The 18335-nt window shown below is 44.1% G+C and overlaps 1 protein-coding gene across 1 annotated transcript in view; it reads right to left on the bottom strand.

Annotated features, from left to right (window-relative positions):
- Positions 1–18335, bottom strand: part of LOC109644567 (contactin-associated protein-like 5) — a 90868-nt gene that overhangs the window by 43356 nt on the left and 29177 nt on the right. The window contains exons 5-11 of the mRNA XM_069532893.1: positions 14281–14484; positions 13379–13563; positions 11372–11515; positions 8536–8803; positions 4689–4832; positions 3424–3583; positions 346–452 (exon numbers count right to left, since the gene is read on the bottom strand). Coding sequence (XP_069388994.1) covers positions 346–452; positions 3424–3583; positions 4689–4832; positions 8536–8803; positions 11372–11515; positions 13379–13563; positions 14281–14484 — 1212 coding nt within the window. The remainder of the gene's footprint in view (positions 1–345; positions 453–3423; positions 3584–4688; positions 4833–8535; positions 8804–11371; positions 11516–13378; positions 13564–14280; positions 14485–18335) is intronic.

Raw genomic sequence — 18335 nt, 5'->3', positions numbered from 1 at the left:
GGAAAGTCAAAAAATGCAGCCCGCGAGGAAAAAGTCCTCCGTGTGGAGTCAGACTGAAGTCAGCCGGTCTGTAAAGCTATTTAAGAATATCGCAGAAAAAAAAAACATTTGAAAGTGGGAATAGCAGCGATGATTGTGAGGTCATGTCAGGTTGAAGCGGGACAGGTTTTTTTTTTGCTTCGCCTCCTCGGGGCACAGAGCGACGCTACGAGCGAGACAGGAAAAGATGTGTGTGCAGAATCAAATGACACAGCTCACTAGACCTCGAATAAATGGGGAGGTACAGAGGCTGTAATGGCAAGTTTGAGACAAGGTGGTGAAATGAACTTGAGACGAACTGCTCACAGTTGTGACAGGTCGCTCCAGAGTAACCCGTTCCCGAGCAGTCGCAGGCGAAGGAGCTCCACGTCTGAGCGCAGCGGCCTCCGTGTTCACACAGGTTCGGGAGGCACCTGCAGAAACATGGAGTTTGGTTATTTGCATTATTAGTTACAGTCATTCTCTTCATTAATCAAATCTGGTCAGACTTTATATAAATAGAGTTACAGGAGCTGGCTCGGGGGGGGGGGGGGGGGCCCCAGCTGAAATCTGATTGGCCCCTGAAGTTTCCACAATCAGCTTGAACAAGGAGCAATATTCTAAATATATCAATGTTAGTGGCTTTGCTCTAAAAGCTTCAGAGCAAGGAATGTCCTGAATGAATCAGGGGTTGTGTGTGGATGCTGGACATATCATTTGGCCCTCCGTGGAAACACCGTGGCCCCTTTACGGCCCCTGATTCAGAAAAACCCTTGATCCACCACTGCACCGAGTACAATGCAAGCGGCACCACGTCCCCCACACTTTTAGATATCGGTGCTCAAAACGCGCCTGATTTCTTTTCCCTCATGCTCCGTGAATCATCCGTGTGAAAATGGTGAAAATGGTGAAACTCTTCTTATCTCACGATGTTAGAGAAAGCCCCATGAAACTCTCATGGCTGCTCCCCTCCCCCTCCCCCACCGACCAGAGCTTCCTGGAAATCCTTCAAGTGGTTTTTGGTGAAATGGTGAAAATATAACCTGAGATGAAATAAATAAATAAATCAGATTAAAAAATAAAGCAGGTAGATTCAGATAAATTGGATTTAGAGAACGCTAAATGTAAAATATCTGGGAATATCAATATAAATAAAACTATATAAATGTCTGGTTTGCCTGAGCAACAGTTCCTGTTCCTGTCGACCGACGAGTTGTTTCAGCTCCAGTTTACTTTTAATGCACCTTTGTTTTCATTTAAGCCAATTTTCCAGCACATGGATTCATAAAGGAACTCTCGCTGCTAGTCGCAGGAGAAACGACAGAAATTTCTTGACAGCGAAACAAAACAAACCTCGGAGCCGTTTGTGTTTCAGTAGAAAACTCTTCTTTTGTTAGTGTTTACAAAGCTGATCTTTTATTTATCAGGTAAGCAAGACCCCTGTTCACCGCTCCGCTTTATTCTTTTGTCTCCTGTTATGAACACCAGCGTTTGAACTCGCCCAGAGAGAATCATTTGCTGTTTATTCATGTTCTGTGAAGCAACATTAAAAATCCAGAATAACTGTGAAATCGCAGCGTCTCACACTGCGCCCTTGTCTGTGTTTCTGAAAAAGCTGACACATCGAGGTGTTTGTCTAAAAATAAAAGCATTACTGTCACCTTCAGACTAGAATGCCCGTTAATGGGATTTCACCACAATGAGCGCTTCACAGAAATTTTTAAACCGCACTTTTCTGATTAATAGTCCCTTCCTCAAGCCTCCTCCAGTTTCACATAATTGCCAGCCTTCCGAGCGTGCATCTATAATTTCATACACTTTCATCTCTCACCTATTAACTGCAGTGGAGTGGAGTGGGCCAGCCGCAACACAGATAAGGTTGCACCCACTGGTTTAATTACCATCAAGCTATTTTCTGTTCTAGTGTTCACGAGTGCCCGTGCAGGTCATGAAATTACAGTAGCCGGGCGCACCCAGCTGCACGCTCACCGAAAATTAAGTCATGCGATTTAATTACACACAGAGAAAAGGAAATTAACACAGATAAGTTAATTTTCTCATACGCTCGGGTCATTAATATGCAACAGTCGCCTCAAGGCAATAAACAAAACATGGTGTTGTGACCTCACATCAGATAAAAGCACAGAGACACATTACAGATCATCAATCTTTGACATCATGATGCAGTGATCTGTTGTCTCGTGCGTTCCTGCAACAGTTTTATGGATTTTTACAAATTCTCCGAAATCGGATTTAGAGAAAGTAGTACATCAAATATTTTTTGCAACACTTTAATATGATGTAATATTTTCTAAGTGTTTTACACGAGATATAAAACGGTTTCATGACGAATTAAAGGCAACCTTCTTCTCTTTTTAAAAAACCTGGATGGTTCATTACGTAGCAGCAGATCAGCTCATCTGTTTAACGGCGCCGTGTTTGGCCGTGACGCCTCGCTGTCATCGTCGTGTTGTTCTGCTTGATGTGTAATCGTTCGTGACCACGTTTGTCATGTTGACTTGATAAGATGATAATTCGTTAGTCTGGTGTCCGTCAGGTTGATGTGAAGAGATTTTTGCGTCCCGGTGGCCACAAAATGATCACAGACGCTTTAAATGTTTTTCTTTATACGATTCAAATGGTTACGGATGTGCTTTTAAAACATCCGAGTTCATCAAGAAAATCTATTTCAGCCCGATTCCCTCATTACATTCCCGCTCATTCATCGTATATATTAAACTTTAGATGTGTGCACCTCCGCTCGGGGAGAAAAAAAACTTGTCTCATTCAATCTTTCTGTCATTTCCCACAGTGCATCCCTTCACCTACTGACGCGACAGACTGGCAGCGCTGTTGTGTTTGCATATCCTCCGACAGCGAACAATCTGGCCTTGAAAAAGGTAGTTTGAAATCTGACAGAGGAGCAAGTCTCCTCGGGGCAAATCCACAGAAAAAAAAGAAAAAAAAAAAGGCAGTTTGCATGTTTGCCTCGTTGCTTTAAATGTTCCGAGCCACAGGCAGACATCCGGCGAGCTCGTGGGTCTGCTGCCCCCGTTCACAGGGCCCACAGCTGTGCAGGGTAATGAGGGATAGCACGCCACACAGGACAGTAGGAAGCAGCTTGTTAGCATAGCCCTCTGCCAGAGAAGGTGTTACCGAGATTCTGTTGCAATTTAATTGGATGATCCTGTCAGCATGTTTGTCTCCATGGGACAAGATGTCAGTGACTTTCAGGCTGCAACATACTGCCATCCTCAAATTAACCACGCGGGCATGAATAACTCTGCTGCCAACTCGGATAATGTTTCCCCGATTTTTATGTCTGACGCATTTTGTCTGTCGCCGAGATCTCTGAGAGAACCGTCCTCTAATTAAACAAAAGAGTAAATAAGAGATTTTATTCACCTGTCTCTCATGTTGCACGTGTCGAACTGAAGCTCGTTGTAATTTCCCAGCAGTCCTTGCTGCACGTGGCTGAGATTCACCGGCTGGCCGTTGAGGAACATGAGCCGCATGCAGCCTTGGAAGGACGGAGTCGGGCCGTGGCAGTCGGCGGCAGGGCAACCTGGGCGGAGACAAAACATGAACACGTGCACAAGCAACACTCACCGTTCAGGAAACGTTCTGTCAACGTGGATTAAAGGGGATTTTAATCCAATTCACTTCTCTAATATCTCCTCGCGGTGCGCTCGATGTACGTTCTTGTTTAAATACACGAAGCCGCAACAACAGTATTCGTGCTTGTGAACAGGGCGGGGGGGGGGGGGGGGGGGGGGACTTCAGGGGCAGTGGGAGCCAGACGGATAAAAACAACTCTGAACCGGTAACTGTGATTTCCATGGAGTCATAAACAGTATGTGTATGTTGATCCTGGTCTCTGGAACAATTTCAAATAAAACACGATAACGTTATCATCCATCTGTCCAGACCTCGACTGTTCCAGCAGAAGCAGCTGCCGTCAGCCGCTGGAAATGTCACAGGAAGGGACTCGCTCCAAATACCATGTCCTGAACCATCCTTTAGTTCTGCTGCTATAGGTCTAGACTGCCGGGGGGGGGGGGGGGGGGGGGGACTCCCATCATCTCCATCCACCATCTTTCTGTCTCTGCCGCCACATTTCTTTATTTCTTTATTCACCAACATGACACTAACCAATGTCTCTCTGTCTGAGTGCAGGTTTCTGTGACTCCAGAGCTGCAGGACTCAGACGACAACTACTATTATTATATGAACTGTTGCTGCTGTCATTAAAAACATCTTCACATCATTAATTATCACTCTTATTGTTTTCGTTTCTCTCTCTCTCTCTCTCTCTCTCTCTGGAGTTCGGTGCAGCAGCAGGACATAACACATATTTTTATTTACATCAACACCAGTGTCGGCTCCCGTCTGAGATGTTTGTTTTCTTTTTTGTTTCATCCGTCGCATGTTAGAAATGTCGCTAACACCCGTGGGTTCTCCGGAGAACACCCCGCTGTGTCGTCATATCCGGAGTTTTTACCGAGCGGCTGCAGGAGAAACTCTGGAGAATATCCGCAGTGTTGCCTCAGACGTTCGTGGGAGTGGAGTGTACTTGTTTTGTGTCTTGAGTTCAAACATCAACAATCCTCTTACCTCACCTCTAGAGAGTAAAATATTAATGCATCTTTACAGCGAGAGAATCCACAAACCTCCAAAATACAAACTGCCTCTCGACTCCACTTGCTCCCACAGCTCAGTGGTGGAGCACGGCTCTCCGTCCACGGTCACAGAGATCTGAAGGTTCCTGGTGTCCAGACTCACCGAGTGCCACAGTCCGTCACTGACTCGGAAACCTGCAGAGGAACATTCCACATTTTCAAACAGCTCAGTCAGCGGCAGCACAGAAAGTTATTTGTCGAGGGCCCGGAGGCTGTGAACGATTTCCACCGCTGTGCCCTTGTTTCATCTGAATGTGTGACACAGTCATAGCGGCTGCGTCTTCCAAGTACTTCCTGTTCATCAGGGCTCCGTGCAGCAATGGCCACGGGAGCAGATGATTCATTTCACCTGCGTTTATGTTTAATTAGAGAAACACACGTTTTGATTCGGATATTTTTGAACCTGCCAATGTACAAAACCCCAATTTCCCCTCAGCACTTTGCCTCCGCACAGTTTTTTATTTCCCCGGCATCACACGCAGTCGACTGTAGCCTCTTCAAACAAAAGTCAAACACCTGCACGGAATCAAGAATAGTATATAGATAAAAGTATGTTTATTGTAAAGTGTGGTTAAAAAACTACATTTCCTTAAAATGTCAATTCTGAAATATTTTTTATTTTTGACCCCAAAGAACCAAAATCAAGCTGAAAATCATTTCCAATCAGAAAGAGTAATAATCCAACCAAGTTCCAGACATAAAACATTTCTTTTAAAATGACACTGACGTCTAATCCTCCCCGAGCTGCAGCGCTCAGGAAAACAACATCATTATTTCAGCAGTGACTTGAAATGACTGAGCCACACCTCCGTTCTGCCCGCGCCGACTGGTCCCCGACTAAATTTGCATCCAAATTGAGCTGCGTGTGCTGAGGCTTGGGCACCGAGCAGAATGCACCCTGGGAGTGATTTTAGTTAGTCCAAAATGAGACGTGTCCAAGCTCCCGGGAAAAGTTGAGATTTTCACACAGTCCACTGATGCCTGTCGCTTACAGCAGAACCTTTTATCCCACAAGACTGCGAGTGCCTTGGGCATTTTTCTCCACTCCATTGACTGCTTCACGGAATAAACAGTGTAGCCGCGAGGGACTGCGGGCGAGCATCAGAGGGAGTTTCCTCTTCCCCCCTTTCAGCTCATATATATATCATGATCTGCTTGCTATCCTGCTGCTGGCCAAGCTGGGAGTGTCATAGCACTGCCCAGGCAGGCGTGTTCTCTATCACAGCGATGATCTGCATGAGCATCGCTGCCCCGTCAGGAGGAACAAAAGCCTTTTTCTCACGTGTGAGACGACACCTTTGAGCCCCACTGACGCCTCCTGGAAATACACATTTCAAGGTTTCGTGCCGTGACTGCGGCGACCTGCTGTTGCAACGACCTCAAGCTCTTCCAGCAGCGACTGACGGCGGGAGCTCGATGAAACAAAAGCTCGTCTTGCTGTTTCCCGTCGCGTGCGTGTCTCTTTGTCTGAGTATGAGACAATTAAGCCTATGGCTGCTGATGCAGATGATGTCGGGGCCGAACAGAGAAAGAAACAGATCAATATTTGTTCCACACTAATGCTCTTCAAGCATTTTTTTTTATCAAACACTGGTGACTGCGTTTGTGCCGAAGCTGTTCCACTCTCCACTTGTCGAACTTAAACAACTAAGAAACATTTCTGATAAAACACAAATTAAAACAGCAGGTTAAATATAGAGGAATTAGCTGATTTGCAGGAAACCCAGGACGAGCCCCACGGCTGATTAACGATCGCTCAAAGACCTCCGCTGTGCTCTCTACTTTTATACCTTCACATGACGGAGGGGAGAAAAGCTGAAAATGATTTAATCTACAAACTTGATTCACTCTCAATTAAAATCCATAGTTTGAGACTCACAGCTTAACTCGGAATTCACGCATTAATTTGCTGCAGCAGTTTCGGGTTATTAATGACGACAATGATTTTTGCAGCCGATGCGAGACAATATAATGATGTTGCAGAGTAAAGAGGCATCAACAGGTATCTCTTTAAACTTAGCGTGACCTCAACCCCTGCGCAGCTTGCAGTAAAGATTTAGCAGCAGTCAGTCCGGCCCTCTCTGCTCAGCTCTCACTGTTTGTTATGATTCAGCACATCCATCATAGGGAAGATTTCCAGCGGCTCCCAGGATCATTCACCCTTTTCACACTAGACCAGCATTATTTCAGTACCCTGGTGTAACGAGGGAATTTACCCCCCACGCCCGTGTTTGATGCGGTGCACTTGCAGAGGACGAGTCTGCGTCTTACACACATTTGCAGACAAGATCCCAGGGATTATCTCTGGGTGCGTTTAAAATGTTAATGGTCTCCATGGTGGGTGGCTACATTAGCTTCCCCCTGAATTTGTAAACCGAGATGCTATCGGCCGCGCTTGCTCGATAATAATTTCAGCGGCGAGGGTGTGACCTCAGAACATCCACCCAAGGACGAAGCAAAACAAGGAATCCGAGTGAAAATCAGAGGGTGAATAAATAGATAAACACCACAAATTAGCGAAGACGTCGATTCATATCTAAAGCAAAGTGAGAGATTACATCTTCACTCTGCTGAATTAATTTGGGGGCGAAACTTTAACTTCACACATCACTGCAAACAATAAGCAGACTCCAGGTCATATCTATTACACCGATAGGCCCCAGAGAAGATCATTTCATATTTGAGGTAAATTATATAAAACAGGAATACGTTCCCTGAGCTGCGGTGGTTGTCGTCTCCATCTATATTCCCCTGCAGCTCACCGTTTCCTGAAAGTCCGGCTTAACCAGCCAATCATAGTTATCCCCGTTATCTCTGCTTAGCAATCCCAAACACAGAATTGGATCAAATTTTTCTCCCTGTGAGAAAATAAACTTTTTTATTGAGGACAAAGGTGATAAAAGTAAGTCAGATGAAATTACCGGCGCCACTCAGCGTGCCGTGTTTCCAGATTCTGGATTAGGGTGAGTGACACTGTCTGTCTTTGTCTGCCTCAGTTAAGTGAAGCACACAAAAACAAGAAGCCTGTCGCACTTCGGGGGTCGACATGCTCAAGTAGAAGCATCTCAAGTTCCCCCCGACAAGTGAGATTTTAAAAAATGCACATGCATTATCGTCTCTGAGGTCAAGTTTTTAAGGATGTGGTTCATTCGTGTCTTTGGCAAATGTAAAAGTTCTGCAAAGTGGAAACGTTCAAAGTAAAGGGAGCACCCCTCCCCCACAGAAAACCCTTGTACTGTCACACCAGCGTGAAGTCGTGCGGCGTCACACTGCCCCACATTTACATAATGGATCAACACAGAACATTAACGAAGCAGATGAAGTCACGATTCAATATTTAGTCTTAGTTGCTCTGAGCTCGAGTCAATGTGTTGGGTATTTTACAGTATTTTATTTTACCTCTTCTAACTTTTCTTTGCTGGAGCGTTGCTCCTTTAAACCAAATTCACCGCACTACACTAAGACCTCCATTGTTGAGCCATGGTTCCTGCTTCGTTTTGTTTTTGTTTCTACTTCTCAATCCTGATTGATGGGCTCAGTGTTTGTGGTCGTTCACCACACTGAGTTAAACGAATCTTTACAGCAGGCGTCATCACTCAATCATCACCGGACCGGAACCAATGTGTCAAACACGGTTGAAAGAAAATGAGTGTGTAATATTTATTTTGGATGTTTGTATCATGGTTTTAAAAAACCATTAGACCCCCAATGACGTCATTGAATTGTTATGAACATGCAGTTAATGCAATAATTTGGTCAGTAAGAGTTAATGGAGCCATGGACCGTCCTTTTTTTCAATTTATGTTTTAGCATATGTGTGTGTGTGCTGTGCACTGACCGGTGGAGACCTCTGACTTCTGTTGTCCTGAGCTGTGGAGGGTCAGACGCAGTTGGGTGTTGCTGATCTGCAGCTCCAGTCTCTGGGGCTCCGGGTTCAGCGCCACAGACATCAGAAGCCCATCTGGGTTCCACGTCCTGAACTGGAAGCGGACAGAGAAGCCTCCCGTGGCAGATGCTGCTGATGGAAGCGACAGGAAGCTGCTGCCGGAGCTCAGAAAGGTGCAAGCCACCAGCTGGGGCTGCGAGCACGAGAAGGTCACGTTGCCCTGGAGGATGACAAAGCCAAGGACGCAGATTTGCATGTATCTTCAGCTCTGTTCGGGGAAGCTGGTCTCATGTGAAATTCATTGTTATATGTCTGGAAATCAATGTCATACGCACAAAAAGGGGCCAGATGGTTAAAGAGCCACGAGCAAAGCCTTAACCTAACCTCCGCCAGGATCATTAAGGGACATCTTTTACCGGTTACACCGAATTATCCGTCATAGATTATAAAGTGATCAGCAGCAGCAGCAATTAGAAACCTACAACTAAAATTAAAAACCATACATTCAGAACGTCACCTCTGACAGTTATCAACACATCTCCTCGTTAAGTCTCTTCAACGTGCTGGAGGTTTCTGTCCCTGGATAGTTGGGTCTGTAACCCCACTGTGAAATCACCAACTTCTCACTTTTCAGGTTTGTGACAGATGTTTCGTGAACTTGTTGGCATGTTGTGATATGAATCGTTAAATATATTGGCGACCAGCCCTCTGCAGCAGCGTGTGTTTACTTTCAATTTCTGCGGGTCGCTTACACGGTTTTAGGAAAAAAAATGAATATTTTCAGCATCAGAGACTTAAACAACCGATTCCAAAAAATGTCATATGACGATGTGACTAATAAATTAATGTTGCTTCCACCTTGAAATAAAGATATTTTCTGTGGATGATGATGAAACACATTCGACTCGGAGGCAACGCAAACTCAAACATGAGCAGAAATTCAGAAACGGATTGGGTCCAATGAGAATCCGTGGATTTATCTGAAGTTTGTTTGCTCTAAACCAAAAAACGTGGAGCAGCCCGAGATAAAAAAAAAAAAACAACCTTTCAGTGTACTTCTGTGCTGTGCAGAGGTTGTGTTGGGCACATTCAAACTTCAGACTGGTCATGTCTGTCGAGGTCAGAGTCCTATCAGTCCCGACGCCTGCAGGGCAGCACAGAGCAATCACAGCTCTTTGACTCTCAATGTGATTCCTCTATCAACCTCAGGGAGATTGTCCCATTGAAATTCCATTACAGCTTCCATCTCGACGCTCTCCCTCTCCACCGCCCGGCCTCTGTTGTCAGTAAACGCTTTTTAACGCAGCAATCAGACATTAAATGGAGGGGGTGTCTCAGATGAGATGTGGCTCGTGGCTCTTTGGTCGACCGGTCTGATTTGTGCGGGAGGTCGAGTCTCTAAATGAATCCACTCACACACTTGGACTTAATGATAGAGTTGTTAAGATTGCAGAGGACGTAATGATTGTTTGCAGGTTACGCCCTCTTTCCCATTTCGGACCGGAATACTTTAAATCAGATTAATCAAATATCATCAAACGGAAACAAGAGAACTCAAACTTTTACTTTGCTTTTTTGTCAAAGTGAGCTTATCAAGACAAAAGCCAAAACGTCTTGATCCTCCCCCGGTGGCTGCACTGGTTTTAATCCCAACCTCCTCCATGTTAGCAGATGGAACATGTGCCAGAGTAAATTATTTTAGGTGGTTCTCATCACGCTGTTAGCTAATGAGCTAATTGATGCGGTGAGGACGTGGTGAAGTGACTTGAATGGCAGCTGATTGTTGTTCAGGCAGTGGAGACGAGTCATCCATCTTTATTTACACCCGGAGCTGTAATATGTGTTACGTGCTTATTGGCAAACACTAGCATGATAATTCCCTGAACTCATCTATCACACATAGTAAACATCATAATTGTTAGCACCATCTCCGAGAGCATGTGAGCGTACTGTTGTTAGCATTTAGCTCAAAGCATCGTTGTGGCTGCACAGAGCTACAAGCTCAGAGAAGGAAACGTTCCTGCGTTTAATTCAGTGTAAACTGGAATTTAAAAACATTGACTTCTACAGTGATCTTTATTTACAGCTTACAAATACAGTGTCTTAATATATTTTCATCTTTTTGATTAATTGCAACGCCACACTCTATGATCACCAATTTACGCTGTATTACATATTGACTCTCATCCTCTCAGAATCCCTGTGTTGCCAACTCTCTCTTCTCTTTCTGTTACTGTCCCTTTCTCTGGAAATACAATTAAATCAATTTTCCCTGCGACAAAGATGTTCTGGTGTAAGAATGTAAAAATGTCTCCGGGTAATACATTTGTCTGACTCTTGCTGGATCTGCAGAGAAAGCTGAGGATCCTGATCTGGTAGAATCGAGCTTCCACAGATGTACGTTCTCACAGATGTGAAAAAGAAATGTCATATGAAATTGCAAAATATTTGCGCTACATAAAAATTATAATGTTTTTCATCAGGAAGTTTATTTTAAACATCTAATCTCTAAATAATCAAATGTGTTTTCATGAGATGTTTATGTAAAAAAAAAAAGGAATATTGGTTATGTTCTTATCAGATTTTGAAAAACCCAAATATTATTATCTGTATCTGCCTGAAAAATCAAGTAGACGTCTGGCTCTTAAGCCCGAGCGTTTCAACATCCATCTTCAAAAGGAAGATCTAATGAATTTCGCAGTATAGAGCACGTGCACTGAATGCAGATGTTCAAGCAGCTGACTCACTCTGATTACATGCAGACACACTGAGAGTCCATCAAACTCACCACACTGTGTATCTGTGGCTTGCGTCTCTTTGCCAGGTCTATGATATTGATCCCGTTGTAGTAGAGGTTCTCCATGCAGCCGTGGAAGTTCTTCCTCAGGAAGGTGCCGGGTTTACCAGGGAGCGGGATGCCCCCGAAACTCAGCTGCACGGTGAAAAGGAAACACAAGAGGTAAACCACTTATCCCTGGATACACAAACAGGTACAAACATGCATATTCATGTTCGCTATGTTTATACAAATCATTTCCATTCTGTTCTGTATTTTACCGCGGAGCCATCGTCAGACGGTGTAAACGCATGCCTCAAAATACATGAAGCCCACACACTTACCAGTTACTGCATAAACAGCTGAGGCCGTGATTCAGCAAGTGAGAAAACACCACCCACTCACTGAATCCAGACCCAGTACACTTCACAGTGATTACATGAACACAGCATGTGAGCCTCTGGTTTGCAGCTTTTCATGGTTTGGTGTTTGTCCTTTTGTTAAACAAAGGGAAATCTTGATGCTGCAGCCGTTTGGGAGGGAGAGACCTCATCTTTCTATCAGCCTGGCAGTCTGTACCCTTGTGCGCAAAAAGTATATCCATAAACATTTTTTTTTCTTTGTTTTTTGATTTTTTTCTGGGAGAACTTGGCCGGCCTGCACAGATCTCTGACTCCAGCTCTATCGAATGCCTCTGGGGTGAACTGGAACACCAGCCGTGAGCCAGGCCTTATCGCCCATCATCTGAGCCCACCCTCACTAATGCTCTTGTGGCTGAATGGAGGCAAATCCTTTCAGCCAGGTTCCAAAATATTTCTGAAAGCCTTCCCAGAAGAGTGGAGGCTGTTATCGCAGCAGAAGAATGGCCACGGTTTTGGTATGACATTATTTTGCCGTTGCTTGAGTCCTGGCCCTCCTCACATTACAGTCAAGGTCCAGGAGAAGCATGTTTGCTGAATTTCAACACTTGCTTTGATTCAAAGTGCTTCTGCAAAGAGCACGAAGTTCCGTGAGTGCCGGCAGAGGCGAGACAATGGACAAAGTTTTTGTGAGAACCATTCAAAATATCACCTTTAATTACTCCGTCAGAATCGGAGCATCGTTTCTACACAATGGTTTCACCCGGAGATAAGAGCGAGAGTAGTTTTCTTTTTAGATTTATGTAATTAACCCAAAACATTTTCTCAAGGTAATCCAGCTGTAGTTACGTCTTAGATAAACACTTTCCATCAAACTGCTCTTAAAACTCCACGCACACTTTCTCAAGGTTAATGCCCCCCCCCCCCCCCAGATTTGTGGTGTCCTCCAAGGCTCTACCTTTGGTCCGTTATTGTTCTGCACACACATGCAAAAAAATAAAGTGAGTGCTGAATTTCTCAAAAGCCTCTTCAGCTAAATGAAAACAAGGCAGAAGTCATTTCTTTTGGCTCACCGGAGCTGAGCCCTGTTTTAGAGAAACATTTTGTGAGCCCTTTCTGCAAATATCAAACCTGCAGCCGGAAACATGGGTGTGATATTTGACAGTGACCTTTCATTTGCAAAACAAATCACAACCGATAAAAATCATGTTTTTATGGGTTAAGGAGCAGCTCAGAGATCAGGTCTTCTCTCTGTCGGCCTGATCTCGAGAAGGTCATCCATGCTCCTATTAAATCTCAGATAAGACGATTGTAATTCCTCGTACTCGGGCTTGACGCAGAAATCTATCTCATGCGTTCAGACTCACAAACAAGACCATATCAACCCTGAAGGAGTCTCTCTCTCTCTTTACCATTTACCAATACGTTAAAGCACTGATCTGGATATTTTGCGAATCACCTTTAACGAAAGTTATTGAGTTCCCAGCGACGTTGCTGCTTAATTAAAAACTGTTCATTACCATTATAGTTTTCATAATTTCAGTTCAGAGCTTGATGATGATGATGAGGTTGTCAGACCTTCGCTGACCACTTTTATTAAGTGGTACAATCACTCTCGCTTACCTTCAATTTACGTAATTGCCTCAGCTCATGGACTCACCTCATAGTCCACCTCCAGCGAGTGTCCCTCTCCTTTGGTTTGGAAGTGCTGTGTGTGGGAGTCCACTGTGAGGTTAACCTGCTTGTTGAAGCGCTCGATGTGAACCGAGTGCCAGTGCTGGTCGTCCAACAGACTGCCCACGGTGACAGCAACGCGGCCGCTGCTGAATCTCAGCCGGCTGTCGTCTGGGGAGGAACACAAAGGGAAGAGCTCAACACAGTGAGCGGCTTTACATTTCCCCGCAGAGGACACAGGCCGAGTTCAGACGTCGAGCAAAACAGCAAAACAAACGCCCGCGTGCACACACGATTATGATGACGTCTGCAAATATGGGATGAAGGTTGAAATGCGGCTTGAATGGTTATTAACTCCTCCGAGGAGGTTACGTTTTCACCCCTGTCTGACCGAGGGTTTTGTCGGTCCGTAAGTTTGTGTGAAACAGATTTCCACTATACTGGAAGGATGAGACACGAGCCAAGAGATATTTATCATTACTGGTTTCATGTGTTCTATTCACTTGTTTCCTGCTCTGCTGTCAAAGCACTTTGTAAACTCTGTTTTTAAAAACTGTGTCAGATAAAGTAATCGTGTCGTTGAACCGAGGTTCATCCTTTTCATTTTGTTTTCCCTCTTTTTAAAACATAATTATAATATTTTAATTTGGTCTCCGAGTTGTTCTCAGTGTTCCTGTGCAGCACCTTGAATCCACCTCCGTGTATGAAACGTTTCCCATGACAACCATCACTCGATCACGAACAGAGCATCGGAAATGTGAAGATCGTAGAGGCCTCTCAATATTGCAGCGATTCCGAAGTCGCCATGACAACACTGACATTTAAAAGATAAAATTCCTCGGTAAAAAAAAAATCACTGGAGGAAAAGGTTTGTGATGCATCGCTCACCTAAGTTGAGGTAGAGGTCCAGTCTTCCTCGGTGAAGCTCCAGGGTGACGTAATCTCCTCTCTGCCCTTCTCCGTGCAGCAACACGCCCTCGGCCTGGTGGCTCTTGAATCGCAGGGAGATCACGTCCTTCACCGTCGACATGGACTTCTGGTTGAACCGATACAGCAGCGAGCTTCTGCCGTCAAAGTCCGCCACGTACGACTCTGTGAGAAGATCAGTGAAAACTTGGGTCAGAGTCACAATGAGACAAACTGTGCTACTTGGTTGTGAAGATTCCATTGTGATGAAGTTGCTCGTCTCAAAAAAATGAATAAAATCACTGCCAAGGCGAACAGAGCGGCCGTCCTGGATGTGCAACATGTTGCGGTTAGGTGTTGCCAAAACTGTAGGAGGAGTTTGGGAAACGAGAAGTGGGAAAAATAAAAGTGTTTCATCGTGAGAAGATGAAAGATAATGAGGCTGTTGGAGGAAACAACGATAGAAGGAACAGCAAGTAAAATATAAAAACAACCGGGAGCCGTGCATCGCTTCACTTCACACAGCCAGTCAGGTTATTAATATATATGTGATGTATTAATAATATTGTTCACACTGAAATCATCATCTGATCCAAACAAGCTGTAGATTGTGATACTGGCGGCGAGATGTTTTGCATTACTGCAGTCCCCCCCCCCCCCCCCTCCATCTGCACACACAGAATGTTTTAGAATCTAAATATGCTTTAGGTTGAGTATCGTCCTGCAAGATGCAGATAAAGATAATCACATTATTTATATATTATTTTCTGACCTCGTCACGAAGGGGAATGATTTCCTGATCAATATAAACTCAGCGGATTGATTAAGTTACAAGTTAAGTTATTTTCTTCTTGACCTTTGACCCATCGGCTCCAAAAGTTAACAATCTGGAGATGCCCTCCCCAAGTCACATCCCTACACACACACACACACACACACACACACACACACACACACACACACACACACACACACACACACACACACAACAAAAAATAATAAAGAAGGTGAAAAAATGTGAAATGTTAGTTCAGCCATTTCATCCACAGCTTAATAATCCTCCTGACACCGGCCCCTGGTTTTGCAGTAAATGTTTTTAAGTAACACACGAGTGACCGTCTGCACGCTCTGCCCGCGGGGGCGTCGATAGGCCGCCGTCCTCTGTAACGTTGCCGTTGGCTCCATTCCACTTACAGCAGGTCAGCGAGTTGCCGGGCTGCGGCTTTGTTGCACGCTCGCTCACTGACATGGCTTTACCTTCACACCTAATAAAGCGGAGCAATCGATATATATACCTGCGCTTTGCCTGCTCATTTTGACAAGTCGAGGAACGACTGTCATAAAAAGTGTCTGTAGCCGCTAACTGCAGGGACCGCACAGGTTTATCAGATCCCACACTGGCTGTCACGACTCGTGCAATTCTGTTAATCACTGTTCGCATGTGGTCCGGCGCCGCGTCGTCCCGCTGCAGCGGCAGCGACAGCCGGGCTGTTACAGCAGTATAAACGAACGTGGGGTATTTTACACAGCGATGAGGACTTTTCTGCACACAAACAGTTTTTGCTCTACTCATAAAAAGCCAGTTAAATGAAAGGGAATCTCAAACTCTACGAGCGCCCTCCTCCATCATGGAGTCCAGGGAGAGATGAGTTAATAGCATGGAGCATTTTCAGTGTCACCTCTAGCTTCAGCAGAGACACACGTATCGAGTACTAAATAGTCTTTAATGCAGCAGAATGAGTTGTACATAAATTATACCTGCCTGTGTCTGTCGCTCGCTCGCTTGCTCTGTATCGGCAGATAAGTATTTTCAGTAGCTGGAGTCGATCATTGGTTTTATTGTAATTCAGATTTCACGTCGACACAGGCAGACGAGTGAATCCAAAAATACACCCAGAACAAAAGGAGGAGTATATGAGGCCACATTAGTTTTATACCTGCTTATCCAACATTAATACCCTTCAGCGTGTGGAGGTTGGTCGTCATAAAACTCTCTCTGTGGGATATTCTGAGGGTGTTTCACAGCGAACTGACCGGCTCATCTAGTTAGTGCCGCTTCATAACACGTGGGAGAGGCGTATAAGTGATTCCCCATTACATGCATTTGTATTGAGGACGGTTCAGGTTATTAATTTCACTGTGTGCGTGATTCGCTTTTTTCCTTTTCCTCTGCACTCACAGGGCTCCGGCCTGTTTTGGTTTCTCATCACAAACACCACATTTTTCTTACGGTAATATTTTCAGACACTTATTGGAAAAAAAATCATGATTATCATAAAAATTTTAATGTGAGAGTTTAAACAGAATTACAACTTTATTCACTGCCGGTTAGCAAAGTGTTTATGGCAACGCACATGAGGAGCATCGAGGAAATAGGCTTTAAATAAATCAAGTACGTTTTATATTTATGCTGAAATACTTTAACCGTACTGCTAGAATAATAATCAAAATATCTGATTCACATTTAGCTCATTAGCAAATCACATGAAATTCTTTATCCATCATGAATTGAATTGATGAACTGATTTGGCTGCTACCACTTTTGATTTTGTGAAATAACAAACCTGTTCTTAAAAACTTGTGTTTTTCATTTACAGGTAAAAACGAGAGGGAAATAAATTACAAATCAGCTAATCATTGATTTGGTATCGCTAACTACAGCCCTCACATGCTAACTTGATCATATATATATATATATGATTAAAAACAAAACCTTTGCTATCTCTCACAACTCATGAACTCTTGTATTTTAGCTTCAGTTTTTAGTCAAAGCCAGAAATAAACTGTGAAAATCATGTGATGATGAGTTTGACTGAGTTTGAATCCTTGTGGAGCATCATCGTTCTCTATGGACGCCCACACTCCAGTGGTGTCGACATGCGTCATCACAGGCCGAACACCCCGAACGGTAATTTTCACATTTCCTCCCAGGTGTGACACTTCCTGTCTCCTGTACTTGTGTCTGTGCGGCAGGTTTGCTGCGTGTTACATGTTCCAACAAGCGTCCACTGACACCAGCTCAAAGCTGGAACCACTGGACTTCATGAGGAGTCTTACTCACTCCTGTGTCTTTTTTTGTGTCCAGTATATAGGACACGTTTTCTGCCATGGCAGAGCAATGACTCCGTGACTGAGTCCAAACTGACTCTGAAAGCAGGTTATCCGGATTTAAACCCTTAAAATCTCACATTATCCTTTTATTTCCATCAGTTTACAAACCTATAACTAAATATGGTCATAATGCAAGAGTGACCCCTCAATAAATAAATCCAAACAACTAGTTTCTTGTTTCGTTTGTCCCTGAAACAAAACCTCAGCTCAAACATTTATAAAACGCTCACGAAGAAGAAGAGAATTCATATCGCAGCATGTCGATACAGGAAAATAAAGTTATACAACCAACACATCCAGCTGGTTGTATAGTAGCTCTACCATCCACTTCCTTCTTGTTTCACCCGGTAACAAACTGCTGCAGATGAAACAGAAGAAGCTCCTTTTAGCCACTGGTGTTAATATAGGTTAGCACTTAGCGCTAAGGCTAAACACCTTGTGACAATGTGTGAAGATTTCCATTCTGCAGACACTGAATGAAAACAGCGGTAGAAAGCTGTATGAAGTGTTTATGCACAAAAACTGCCTCTCATTCATTTTGTTATGTTCTATTTTCATATTATCAACATTCATAAAAACACATTTCACATTGGCACATGTCAATTAGCTCTCTTCTAGTGTACAGGAGCAACTTCTTAAAGACTCACTGACTAAGCTCGTGCAGACATTAACACTGAGCCTGCATTTTTCCGTGTTTCTGTGTTTCTTCCACATCAGCCTGTCATTTGCAGCAACATTTATCTGAGCACACTCCTGGGTTTGTTTGCTGTAGCTATAAAACAACAGGTTATCTGCTATCTAAACCTCACACAGACCCGTCACACACACACACACACACATTGTAAGAAAAACAGAAAACTGACAGAGCATAAACAATGTGAAAGTGTTTGTTCTGCACGTTCAAAATGAAATCCACCTTTGCCTTG

This window comes from Paralichthys olivaceus, chromosome 10, assembly GCF_024713975.1.
Source record: "Paralichthys olivaceus isolate ysfri-2021 chromosome 10, ASM2471397v2, whole genome shotgun sequence".
In the NCBI taxonomy this organism is placed as follows: domain Eukaryota; kingdom Metazoa; phylum Chordata; class Actinopteri; order Pleuronectiformes; family Paralichthyidae; genus Paralichthys; species Paralichthys olivaceus.
The sequence above is the reverse complement of the archived record's forward strand: the minus strand, read 5'-3'. Positions and strand labels throughout refer to the sequence as shown.